This window comes from Acyrthosiphon pisum, chromosome A1, assembly GCF_005508785.2.
Source record: "Acyrthosiphon pisum isolate AL4f chromosome A1, pea_aphid_22Mar2018_4r6ur, whole genome shotgun sequence".
Taxonomy (NCBI): Eukaryota; Metazoa; Arthropoda; class Insecta; order Hemiptera; family Aphididae; genus Acyrthosiphon; species Acyrthosiphon pisum.
Window position 1 is genome coordinate 37480547 of NC_042494.1, and position 13369 is coordinate 37493915.

At 27.0% G+C, this 13369-nt stretch overlaps 1 protein-coding gene across 1 annotated transcript in view; it reads right to left on the minus strand.

Moving 5' to 3' along the window:
- Window positions 1–6799: 6799 nt before the first annotated feature.
- The window catches only part of LOC107882620, a 39519-nt gene continuing 32949 nt past the window's right edge, over window positions 6800–13369 (minus strand). Inside the window, exons 2-4 of the mRNA XM_016801221.2 lie at window positions 11199–11540; window positions 8994–9232; window positions 6800–7427 (exon numbers count right to left, since the gene is read on the minus strand). Coding sequence (XP_016656710.1) covers window positions 7260–7427; window positions 8994–9232; window positions 11199–11540 — 749 coding nt within the window. The 3' untranslated portion in view covers window positions 6800–7259. The remainder of the gene's footprint in view (window positions 7428–8993; window positions 9233–11198; window positions 11541–13369) is intronic.

The following is a 13369-nucleotide window of genomic DNA, read 5'->3' on the forward strand; positions in this document are numbered from 1 at the left end:
ACATATTTAAATATTGGTAGTCCGTTCTATAACAATGATGTGCACACAAATCAAATTATGGTTTAGCTGCACCTATCAGCATAATTATATCCATAATAAATCATAAATTATAACGTAGGTACCACTAATTGATTGTTTTAATTTTAGTTTCAATGAATCACTCAATATTTTTTATGATGTAGATATTATACTATATAGGTATGTAGTAAAGTATATTAAATGTTTTTTGTTTTGCAACCATTTTTATACATGTAAAAAATTAAAAATATTTAGAATAATTGGGTTTTAACTAATAAATAAACTGATAATTAATATAATACTAGTTTTTTGCAAAAAAACTTTATTTTCGATAAAGATTTTTTTTTACTTTATAAAAAGAAAAACCATATTTTTAATTTATTATTCTAAAGCAGATTATTTGTGTGAAAATTTCGATTATTGAACGAGAGTTGTAATAGGTAAGCACTAAGCAGGTACCTCAATCTTAAATAGGTTTTCCAGGTACTAAGCTACTTCATCCTCCTTTCATAACTTAAAAGTTAAAATGCTTGTAAATCAAAAAATTTGTACAAATGGACATTTCCGTTAAGATGTTTTTCTTATGAATACAAAATTAAAAATATTGGATGCCGTAGACATGAACAAAACACTAAAACATGATTATGAAAAAAAAACATTTGTTGCGTAAAAATAAATTGTGATAAGAATAGGTTAGATTTAACCTAAAATATACTTCAACTTTCAAGGCTTTATATAGCTTATAATTTCTTTTTTGTAATTTCACAATCATAAAATTGTACATAGAAATGTATTGATGTTTCCGTTGCATGAAGCCCTCCTGTATTTATCGAGGTACCTACGATATTATATACTCACGTTTGATCCAAAGAAATTCTCTGGGTCTTCGGTGACTTTAGCCAGAGTCTCCAATATCAATTTGCCCACACATTCTTGGGTTAGGTTCGTATGACGAGGACCACACTGGTCGAACATAGACGATTGTAAACTCTTGCAGATGACCAACGCCACTGTCAATAATGCGAAGGACATTTTGAGCAGCAACATATTATATTATAAGACACGATGACCGACCGCGGATCGTATCTGCCGAGCAACTAATGATCGTCATTAGAAGATAATTCGACGTTTAGCTTTTCTAATAGGACGATATCGATTGATTCATTTCTTGTCAGCTCGCACCTGCCTCCACGGGGAAGCGTCATGCGGAAATTCGGGTCGTCTCAAGTCGTCCATGAGAGCAGGTGGTAAATCTTGCACGCAAAAGTAGTTTATTTACTATACATAAAAAAATATGTCAAACGCAATTAAATGTTATTTTTATTGTTTATTATATTATTATACCCACCAAACGTTATCGATGAATTACTACTGTAATATTACTCGGTATACAGTATAATATACTATCCAATATAGCCAGAGATATATATATTACATATATTAGGGTTTCGTATATATTTTGCATTAAATATACCTAGTTACATAAGTTACCTACTGTAATACTGTATTATATAGAATGTGCGTTTTCTGTAAGACACTACGAGAATCGAGGAACTGGGATAAAAATATGGTACATATTTTTTCGCTGATAATAATTCATAAAGCGTAAATATTTGAAACTCAATTGCAGTAGAATTAAATTTTGAAAAAGTACCTACTCGATTACGTGAACAAACAAAATTTGTTTTGTGTGATAAGTTAGTCAGTATGCATGTATAATAAGCGATACCTACAATAAATAAAGAACAATCAAAGCTTATAAAATCAAATAGCTATACTAATTTCACATGGACATATTACATATTATACGAAAATATTGTTTATTATAACTTATAAGCAACACGAAATCGTTTCACTGCGGCTAACGTAGGGAATATACTTTTATAAATCGTAAAAAACAGTTTTGCTGACAATACATTTTAATGTCAAGAAAAAGTATTCAGCACAAATCGTCGCGTTTTAAATTTTAAATTCCATTAGAAAAGGTTTTAAGTATAGTCTGAAGTAATAGTGTTCAGTATTTTATGCAGATCTGTTGGGTGCTTGTATTTTTAATTATCTAGGTACCTATATGGTGATAATTAGCTATAATATTTTAATATTTTACAATATATTATAATTATGTGCACTTACAACCGTAAACATTTTATGGACAGTGAATATTTCAAGGCAAATTTATACATAATGCTGCAAACATCTAAGGAAAAGATACGCGTAAAGGGGTTTCACAAAATAAAGGTTAGTAGAGTACTTTAATATATATACCTACCTATATAAGTAGGTACTAAGCGAACTGAATATCAAGTAAAATGAACATTTGAGTTTTAGACTTTTAATATTTTAAAAACAAAATGCAACGTTGTTAAAAATTATCATTCTACGGCTGCATATCCGTATACATATTTATATTGTTTTATATTTGGAGTCTAAAATCTATAAAAGCTTTCTGTATTGAAATCGATGTAACAGTGTATATTATTACCTTTTATATTTTGTATTATAGGTACCTACTATTATCTATAGAGCGAACCACGAGAAGTTATGAAGCGAACATTTTTCTAATTGTGTACAAGAAAAAAATTATTTATAGTGATTGAATCAATTTTGGTGAGGAGAGGCTCCCTCACCCATGGACCCCTAAGCCTTAGATTTACGGCATTGGGCTTAACACATACATCCAAACAAATATGTAGAAAATCCTTCTATTAATGTCTTGGTAATAACATCCCAAACTCAAAATGACAACTTACTCTACGTAAATGACAAGTTTATATCACTGAAAAGTAGTATTGTTTTTTTAGAACGAAATATATCCACTTGGTTTTTTTTTCGTAGAAGTTTTAAGATTTAAGAATACGACAGGCTACGGATGATGGAAAGTAATCAATTTCTTTGAGAATAAAGCATAATATTTAAGTATAAAGAAGGTGGGTAAGTGGATGTCGCTCTGCTGTACAGTAGGTTACAAGTGGGTCACTGTATAATGGATAGTATTAAATTTGAATTCAATAATATCACTGTATAAGAAAAACGATTCTGAGCGGAGACGGTTTGTCAGTTTAGATATTAGACATAGGTACCTATTATAGGTAGGTATACTTATCTATAGTATTAAAAAAAAATTGACCTATAATAGGTATCAATAATAAATTCCAAATTAATCATATCACAATATCCATTAGGTAACGCGTTATACATCAACAACAAACCGTGGTACTATCATAGATATATAATAGTATACTTTAGAAGTTTCAAGTTTCAAGTACCCAAAAATAATATTATGCAATCACAACAAAATAACTAAAATAGTTATTCCAGGTTTTTTAATACGTAATTTCGTCCAAATTTGAACTTAAAATTACTATAAAAATAAACTGTGCTTATGTATTTCTTAGAATTTTTGGTAACAGAATTAAATATTTACGTGGAATCTTGTTTTAAATATTCAATCCTTAGATATAAAAATTGAACATTTTATAAATTTTTAACTACAAAATAATTATTTAATTTTAAATTTGATAAATTTTGTCAAAATTCGATCTTCAAATGCTTATAAAAAATAGTAATTGTGCCTATGTATTTTTAATATTTTTCAACTGCTATTGTAACAATGTATCAGGAGCCTTGTATTAATTTTTTACACTTTTTGGCCCAATAGATAAAACTTAATTGATATTTATAGAAAAAAAAACTAAAAAAACTGAAAACTTACAATGTCCGTAAACAGCTCTACATAAAGGTAGATTATCCTATAAGGAATCTTGTATTACATTTTAAAATCATAGTTCTAAAAAGAAAAATTTTTAAGAATTATTAACTCAAAATAATTTGCTAATTTTCGCGATTTTTACATATTTTGTTAATTTTTGAACTTTAAATGCTAATAAAAAAAAAACTGTGACTAAGGATTTTTAATATTTTTCAAATGTCATTGTAACAATATAGTAGGAGCCTTGTATTAAATTTTCAAGTATTTTTAATCAACAAATAAAGTTTTATTGATATTTATAGAAAAAAAAACTAATTAAATTGGAAACTGAAAATGTCCATAAAGAGCTCAAAATAAGTCAAAATATTTGGAAAATGTTATGGTGTACAGAAAATGCTAATATAAACATTCAGTGAAAATTTCATATACCTACGGTCATTTGTTTAAGAGTTGCACCAAAAACCAAAATCAATTTTCTCGAAAACAGATTTTGCGTAAAAATTCCCGTTTTTCCTTAATTATTCTTTTGTTTTTCACGGCGCTTTTGAAAACTACTGAGATTTTTTTAATTTTACCCCCAAAGTACCAACTAGATTCACCATATATCACAATATCAGAATAGATACTGTTGAAGAAAATCTAAGCATTTTTACTGTCCTAAAAGGTGATGACAGACACAAAAATAAAAAAATAAAAACACACATCATTGTAAAATCAATACATTCATCGTTTCACTCAGAATCTAAGTGTACATTTTTTTGAAAATATTTTTTTACATAGTTTCAAGTCGCTTATAAAACAATGTTTTTATTAAAAAATTATATTTTTAAATATTTTTTATCCTTTTAATTTTTTTAATAAAAACGTTGTTTTATAAGCGCCTTCAACTATATAACTATTTTCAAAAAAATTTATAATTTTTGAAATATTGAGTGTTGTTTTATATAAGAATCACCCGGTATATTGAGCAATGGTCACCGATGTCAAAATCGAGCTGAGAGTTTCATTAATATTTTAGCACTTACGTAGTTGTTATATATCTACGTGTTATAACTTATAAACAAATAGGCACGTGAGACGTAGTTATTCTTTGTTAGTAATATTTTTGTTTATAAGCCATTTAGTTTTAGTGAGAACCTTCTGAATAATCATTTCACACTATTCAATATTATTGTAATGAAACAAACGCATCGAAAAACAAAAAAAAACAATATAATATATCGAAAATGCCATGTCTAAGCGTCTAACCATATTGTTTATCTTGAATTCGAATTCGAACTGGTACTGTTAAAAAGTATTCATTTCGGGTACAAATTATTCAACACTAGCTTTTCTCATTTATAATTCATACTATTTGAAGACATTGTTTTTACGCGGTTAAGTGGTTTATTTGTTTTAACGCAAACATAAATATACTTGTACAATATGCATAAAACATTTGTGTTACGAAAGGCGATTTCTCTTTCATTTTTGTATATATATTTATGTTGCTTTAATCCATTAATTTACATATTTTGTATTTGGACTTGGAAAACTTGAACACACTATAATATATAATATTACCATTAATAATAAATTGTATTTTCAATTCGTTTCTTTTCTTAAAATTGCTTAACATTTTATGTACCTATTCAATTAATTTTTAGATGGTTTGACTACAGTATTTGAAAAAATATAAAATATATATTAGAAAATAATACTCCTTTTCTTCAAAAAATATTCATTTTAGAAATTATTTTCTTTTACTGAATATTTAAAGAGAAAAATTGTATTTTTGTGTCATTAGCCATCACTTTAAAGTTGTATTAATAAAATAGGTAATTATTGTCCACTTAAACAATTAAAACGTAAATATATTTGAATGTTTGACTACTAGGCAGTGGTTCTATAGAATGGAACGTATTATTATTTTTAAATTGTGTTCAATTAAACTATAAGCATACAAAGCATATTATAGGTATAAATAAAAACGAAAGGACGTAGAATGCGACTTAATATTATAGCCTATGCTACCTAATACCTATAGGTATCTATAGGTACCTATTAGTATATTATAATATTGCTAAGATACAAGAAGTGTTGATAATTTTTGAATGTTATTTTAAAACATAAATCATTTTAGACCTTTACATATTATGCGATTAAAATCGATTAAATATCCATATTAATTTTTTTAAATGTGATCGTGTTTGACTTTATTTAACACATATTCAAATATTCTAATATAGCAAAGCCTTATATAGTATTTGAAATTTGAATGAACTACTTTGCTGTATTGAATAGTATCTATAAAATATTATATATCTACCATGGGAAATTATTGGAAAATTAAATATAGGAAAATAAATTGTTTTTAATGTAGGTAATATAATATTTTTATTGTCGAATCAAATACGTATTATCTATTGTTCAGCACCAAAAACCAATGGCCAATAAGAACAATAATTGTAATCATCGATAATGGATAGCAATGGAATATATGAAACATTTAATTACACATTAAATTATTAAATTATTTTAAAAACAGAGATAAATATAAGTAAAAGTATTTGTTTTATTTTGGTTTTCAAAGGATTCTTGTTCCATTTTTCTTTTTGCTTAAGTTTGTTTAATGCATTTTTGAAGTGCATTGCCAAGTGCAATTTAAAATTTATTATGATAACTAGTAACTACCATCAATATTATTTTGATAATGACATATCTATAGTTCTAAATAAAATATATAGTTCTGAATACAGCATTATAGTGGTTGTAAATAAATAAATGCTTAGTAGAAAATAAGTAGATTATAGTTATTTCATGTTTTCACTTGGAATATCGATTGAAGTTTGATAATATTAAGTATTTATTTGTATGTTTAGTACTGATAGTTGATAAATGACAATATATTTTTATTTATTAAGCAAGAAACAAACGACCTTACACAATTTATTTTATATGACCAGATAACTATTTTGTTTTTGTTTGTGTATAATAAATGTTATTTATTCTCAATTAAGGTATTTTATAATTTTTAAGAACTCGTTATGAATTATGATTTATTTACTAATTTAGAAATCATAATTTAGAAAATCTAATTTTACAATTTTCCGCTGCCTTTATAATAACGGTTGCTTTGGAGTCATTTTAACTGCACTCACATTCTATGAACACATTTTAATAAGATTATGATAATATGTTATACAATTCAAAAGAGCGAATTTATGATTTTACGAAATTGTTTGTTTTCAGTAATCACTAATCACAAATGAGTCTAGATGTATTTCATGTGTGAAATAGTATGAAAAGTATTTGATGCATGTCATATAAGGCATTATGGTAGCCGGTAGGTACTAGGTATTTAATGGATAATTATAGGTTTAACGCAAAATGTTTTGCGTAATAGGTTATGTAGTTTATTACCTAGTTGTAGATGCAACAACGTTCTCAAAATGAACCGGGAACAATTCAGAACATATTATATCAATGGCACTATGTCGAATGACTTAAGCATACAGAATAATATTTGTGTCCTATAGTCTATACTTCTGTATTATTTGAACTTACCTATGGTCGTGAACACTGTGCCACAATAAAATACGGCGTTTAAATAATTCCATTCTGGCTTGTTGTTCTGTACATAAAAAGACTCGTATTTTTGAATGAGATTTCTGGTTTCTATAAATATTGAGTCATTTTTTTTTACAATTTTCTCCATTAGCTAAAATCAATAACAAAACAAAATTTGATTAATTGTATTTTAAATAAACACTAAATAGTTAAGAGACATTTAAAAAAAAAAAAGATTTTAGTTTTTATAATGTATTTTCAAAGTATTGGTTTCAGTGTTTCAGAAAGTATTTCATATACTTATATATGTAATGTTACGTTTTATGTAATTCCCTATTTAAATTATTTTTAATATATTTTTCTAAATAGAATTCATTTTAGCCTGTTATGGCATATTTATCATTCAGAGTTGTAATATTATTACTTATGTTAACTCGTTGATGGTATCAGAAAGCAGTATACCTAGTCACAATAATACCTAGGGAAATAGTAAGTGGAATTTTAAAAACAATTTCTTCTTAAAATTGTATATACAGTTATTTAATTAATTGTCTTACCTACTTTGTAATTAATTTGTTTGAGTAATACATAATAATCTGTTATTAATACATTCATAAAGTTCGATTTGTTAATATTGTCGACAATAATAATCTAAATTTCTACACGATTGTATAGTAAATTATTAATAAAAAGATTATAAGAATACAGATAAAATACATTTGGTGAATATACTTCGAATTTCCGAGCATTTAATGAATGATACTTCGAATCGTCAAGTCTTAGTGGCCAGTTTTCCCAAAATTTAATTTCGAATTTCCCAGAGTACTTAAATGCATTGTTTTTGTTCGAATTACCGCGTGATTTTCAAGGAACCGAGTATTTACTTCGAATTACCGAAGGTTTCGAATTATCGAAGGTTTGAATTATCGAGAGTCGACTGTATGTAACTATTATATTTGAATTGTATGTGTTTTATTTGAGTTTATGTATACCTACTATATAGATAAATATATAAACATAATGTGGTATACCTGTGGTATTGTATTTTTGAAATTGATATAAATTCGATAAATTTATTGAACGAACTATTTTTTATGGTTGATTTATAATTTTAATGTGAATTTCCCTAAGTTAATTTGTTAGTTTTCTCTATACACTTCTTGTATGTTGTCGGTTTGACATACACGAATAATTGATTAAAAAAATTATATTATATTATAATTTTAATTTTAACTATATAAGTACTGTATTTAAATTTACATTTCATAAGCAACAATATTATACGTGAATTAGTTTTTAGATTTTATAAATATTTCATACTGTTCTGAGTGGGCTCCTACCAGAAATTTGTGTTATCTTTATGACGGTAATTAAAATGACACGCAAGAACAAAATATAAATTTGATGTTCACGTGCTACAGCTAAGACATCAGATTATCAGGACAATACTATGTTGGTCAAAAAGAAAATATTATAATTATGAAGTCCAAATGATTTTTGTATTGTTGTATTTAATTTAAGGTACATACCTATCATATTGTAGAAAAATATTAAAATATATACATAAACATTATTTATATTGAAATAATGATTAAAATTGCATTGAAATAATTCATTTAATCACGATTAACTGTGATATCTTGATAAATTATAACTTTTAAGTATAACTGTGTAGACATATAGTTTATTATACATTTATTGATGAATCAATACTTACATTGGCAAGATTTATAATCAACTGTTCTCTTTCTCTGGGAACTATGTTTTGGTCTTTCGACCCTTCGACTGCTTGAAATATTAGCGCTCCAGCTGCGCAATAACCGGCAGCAATGAAGAGTAGGAAGAAATGAGTAAGCCACTTTCTAGACCATTCTCTGATTTTGTCATACATCCAGAAAACGGCTCGTTCACCAAAGCTTAATCTCGATTTGGCCGTGGAGACGATATCTTTGAATCCTTTTTAAAATTAAAAACAATTAGTAGGTACATTTAATTTATTAGTTGTTATTCATGTTCAATATGATTATAACTTAAAAGTACTTATATTTTTTTTAAGGAGCACCTACTAGTAGATACACTGGTTAATTAACACGACATGTTTTAATTATACTACTGTATTATTATTATCATATTTTAATTATTATCATAGTTTTACGGTTATTACTTATTATATATATTTTTAATTGAAACAAATTTAGTCAAACTATATAATATAGTACCTACGTATTTTTGTATATATTATAAAATATATAATAAAAATAAAACCTGGATAATAAAAGTAAAAGATAAAAGGGGTACCTAAGGACTTATAGTAAGGATTAGTCAAGTATAAGACAGTAAATAAAATTAAGCGTCTAAAGCTATGAAATTTAAATTATGACTATGGATTAGTCAATGTTTAAATATATTCAAAATACGGTGTTTTTGGAGGATAAGACTTAAAATCATTTTTGTAAAACATATTTCAATGAAAATTAAAATTGTTGCCTATTGTATGATATTTATTTTAAATGTTTAAAGTTGGTAGTAACAAGTTATTGAATGCTAACATAATATGAGTAACGGACATTTATTTTAGTATGATGTATATTGTGTTTTAGTTTTCCGATGAAATTGAAAAATGAATATCTATAATATAGCATTATATTTAAAAATAGATATAAAATCAAAAGAAAATATATTGGATTTATGTTGTGAATTTTAATATGGTCACCGAGTTTCAGGCGCATGGTACAATATTGACGAAAGTTAAATATATTAAATATTTTATATTTCATAGGTATTTAAAATTATATTGCATTTCTGAAAAATTTCCATCGAGAAGTTATTAGGTATATGTTATTTTATTTTATATAAAAATACACCACCACTGTATTAAACAATTTACCTTTTACTATAAGGCAGCGAATTATTTTCGAACTTTTGGTAATGTACACTTTTTATACCCACTGTCTCCGATTATGAAGATGCATAAACAATTTGTACAACCCGCTATTAAAATTCAAACTCAATCATAGAAAATAGAAATTTAATGCAAATACAAATTTGTTTAATTTAAAATGATGAAATTTTAAAATGTTTAATGCAACCAGCTTTTTTCATAACGATTTATATAGCCATGAATCTACTTATCATATAAACCTATAATTATTGAAAAAACAGGACATTTCATCTTATTTTATTGTAGACTTGGAATTTAATAACGTTGTAAATATCTATAATTTAACAAATAAACGGTTGTTAATGAAATTATAAATACCACTAAACATTTTTTTTCGCACATTTTTTTTATAGTTAGCGGGGCACAAAAAATGTCAGTACCGTTAGGTATTTTTTTTTTTTTTATTAATAATGTGTTAAACGCTTCAATTCGTAATTTATAGTTGGCAGGTAATCGTGTTTTTTTATTTAGTAGAAAATAGAAATAATACGATCACAATATTATAACTGCTACCTACCGCAATGGCTATTACGACTAGTGGTATTCAGAGCTAAAAAAAAAAATGAATTCGGGATAAGTTCTCTCCAAAAAGGCGAGTACTGCCCCCACACTGTAAGTCCTTTGTATTAAATTATATATATTCATGATATGTGGGTACATTATTATAAATTGCTATGTTTAGACAGCTATATACGTAGAATGAAATGCCTTATTGGCATTTCACATTCTTCGATGTATATTTTCCGCATAACTCTTTATCGACGTTTGACCTAACTCGGCCCGATGTAACCTAATTTCGAACTTTTACGGTTCTTCATTATTACGTTTGTTACGCAACGCCTGCAGGTCGTTGATTATTATCAACGATTACCACACCCGTTTAATGGCCCGTTAATTCGCACCCACGACACCAGAATATCAATTAAAAATCACGGGATAGTAATATTAATATATTATAATTGAAATCAATAATACGTTTACCGTCGAGCTGTTTGAAGAAAAAATCGGTGGCTTTATTTGACGTGTACGCCTGGTAAAGTTGCGGCGAGAACCCATTTGGTATGGTCGGGTCGGCGATCGGGGTCATGGGCATGGTCAGGCACACGGCGGTCGGGGACGATGGGAAAAACTGGAATTTCGGCGGTTTTGGCGGTATATCAGGTGCAATCTTCAGTGACATTGTGCTGCGCGACAGGCGGCGTGCCGGCGGTTTGGGTATGTCCAGCTGTTGCGCGTCGGCCGCAGGACGGTGTTCATTGTCCTGCTGCTGCTGCTGCTGCTGATGATGCTCCGACTGTCCGCCGTCTCCTTCTCCTCCGGGTCCTGCGATATAAATTCACAAAGCACCGACACCGTTTCGATTAAAATCAGTTTATACAACAACGAAACGTCTGGCTTACGCGAAACGTGCATATTAACGTATAATAATAATAATTCACTCATTACCTACTCGTTCTAAATAATTTGTGTGGGTGTATGTGTGTGTGTGTGTGTGTGTGTGTGTGTTTATAGAGTTTAAGTCGATTAATACGTTTTCACGTCTTTAACGAAATCGTGACAATCGTGAAATTCAATCGAATATTTCTTTGAAAAGTTGATTTAAAATTCCATTTCTAAACGTTATGATCATACTTTTTATGTGGTATATTTTTCTGTTTGTATTCATCATATCTTATAATATTGCATGCATATTTTACCAAATAAAACTATTTAAACTTGAAAAACTCTGAGTGGACAAAAATGATTTTTCTCCCTTAGATTTAACTTAGAACTAGTTATTAGAGTTTATAAACTATTTATTCTATATCATAATATATTTATTCCAAAACATTTCGGAAAAATATATATTTATATTATACACTTATATACATTAAACTTTATTAGATGTGAGTAAAGTTTACTTTTTAGTTTTACAATTTACAACAAAAATAAATATTTTTAAACTCAAAATAGAAATCCCTCCTATATTATGATTGTATATATCAATTAGATACTACAGAAAATTGAATAACAAATATATATATTTTTTATTTATATTACCGATATATATATATATATGACCGAACATCGGTCAATTGGTACCTACTAATTTACATTTCTTATTATTTGCTACACTATTTACGTTATAATAATTACTTATTTAGGGATTATGAAGTTTTCTGCTACAGCTAAAAAATGGGATGTGTATTAATTTTTAGTCTGAGTATAATATGCGTCAGCGCTGTAAATTGTAATGTATACTATTGTATTATAATATAGTTGAAATTAACATTAGGTATACCATACTTCTGATGCATTTAATTAAATAAAATGTTCAACATAAATTAAAAATGTACAAAATATTGAGGTCAAAAGATCAAATATAACTCAAAATTTCAAAAGTTTATGTCGTATAATATAATATATAATATTATTATAAGTTTAATATTATTTATATAAACTAAGTTTTACTCTTATATTTTCGTAAATATATTTTCATATCTAACTAGTTATCAAGTTACTTAATTTATTTAAGTAGTTACTTTTACATTGATTTTAGGTTCTGAGCGGATGATTGTATTGATTTTATAATGGTGTCTCTCAGTCTGTGTGTTTTTTGTTATGTTTGTCATCACTCGTCCACTTTTGGATCAGTAAAAATGCTTCATTTTTCAACTTTATGGGTGGGTTTCTGGTAGAAAATTTGATTTGATCGGTATTTTTCAAAATACCTGGGAATTCAAAATGAAATTAACGGGAAATTTTACGAAAACTAGTACTCGACAAAATTAATTTTTTGATATTTGTTGTGATTAAAAAATGAATAACCATTAACCGTAGATAGTATATACTTGAATTTTCAACAAATTTTCCTTTTTTCATTTTCTATACACGATACAATTATAAAAATATTTCGACTATTTGAACTGTTTATAAACATTTCCTTTTAGATTCTGAGTGGAACGATGAATGTATTGATTTTACAATGATGTGTGTTTTTTTTTAGTATTTCTTGTAGTGGAACGATGAATGTATTGATTTTACAATGATGTGTGTTTTTTTATTTTTTTTTTATTTTTTTTTATTTTTTTTTATTTTTTTGTGTCTGTGTACACGATAAGTAGTCGAAATAATGCTACGATTTTCTAACTTCTAGTATCTTGTTCGATCAG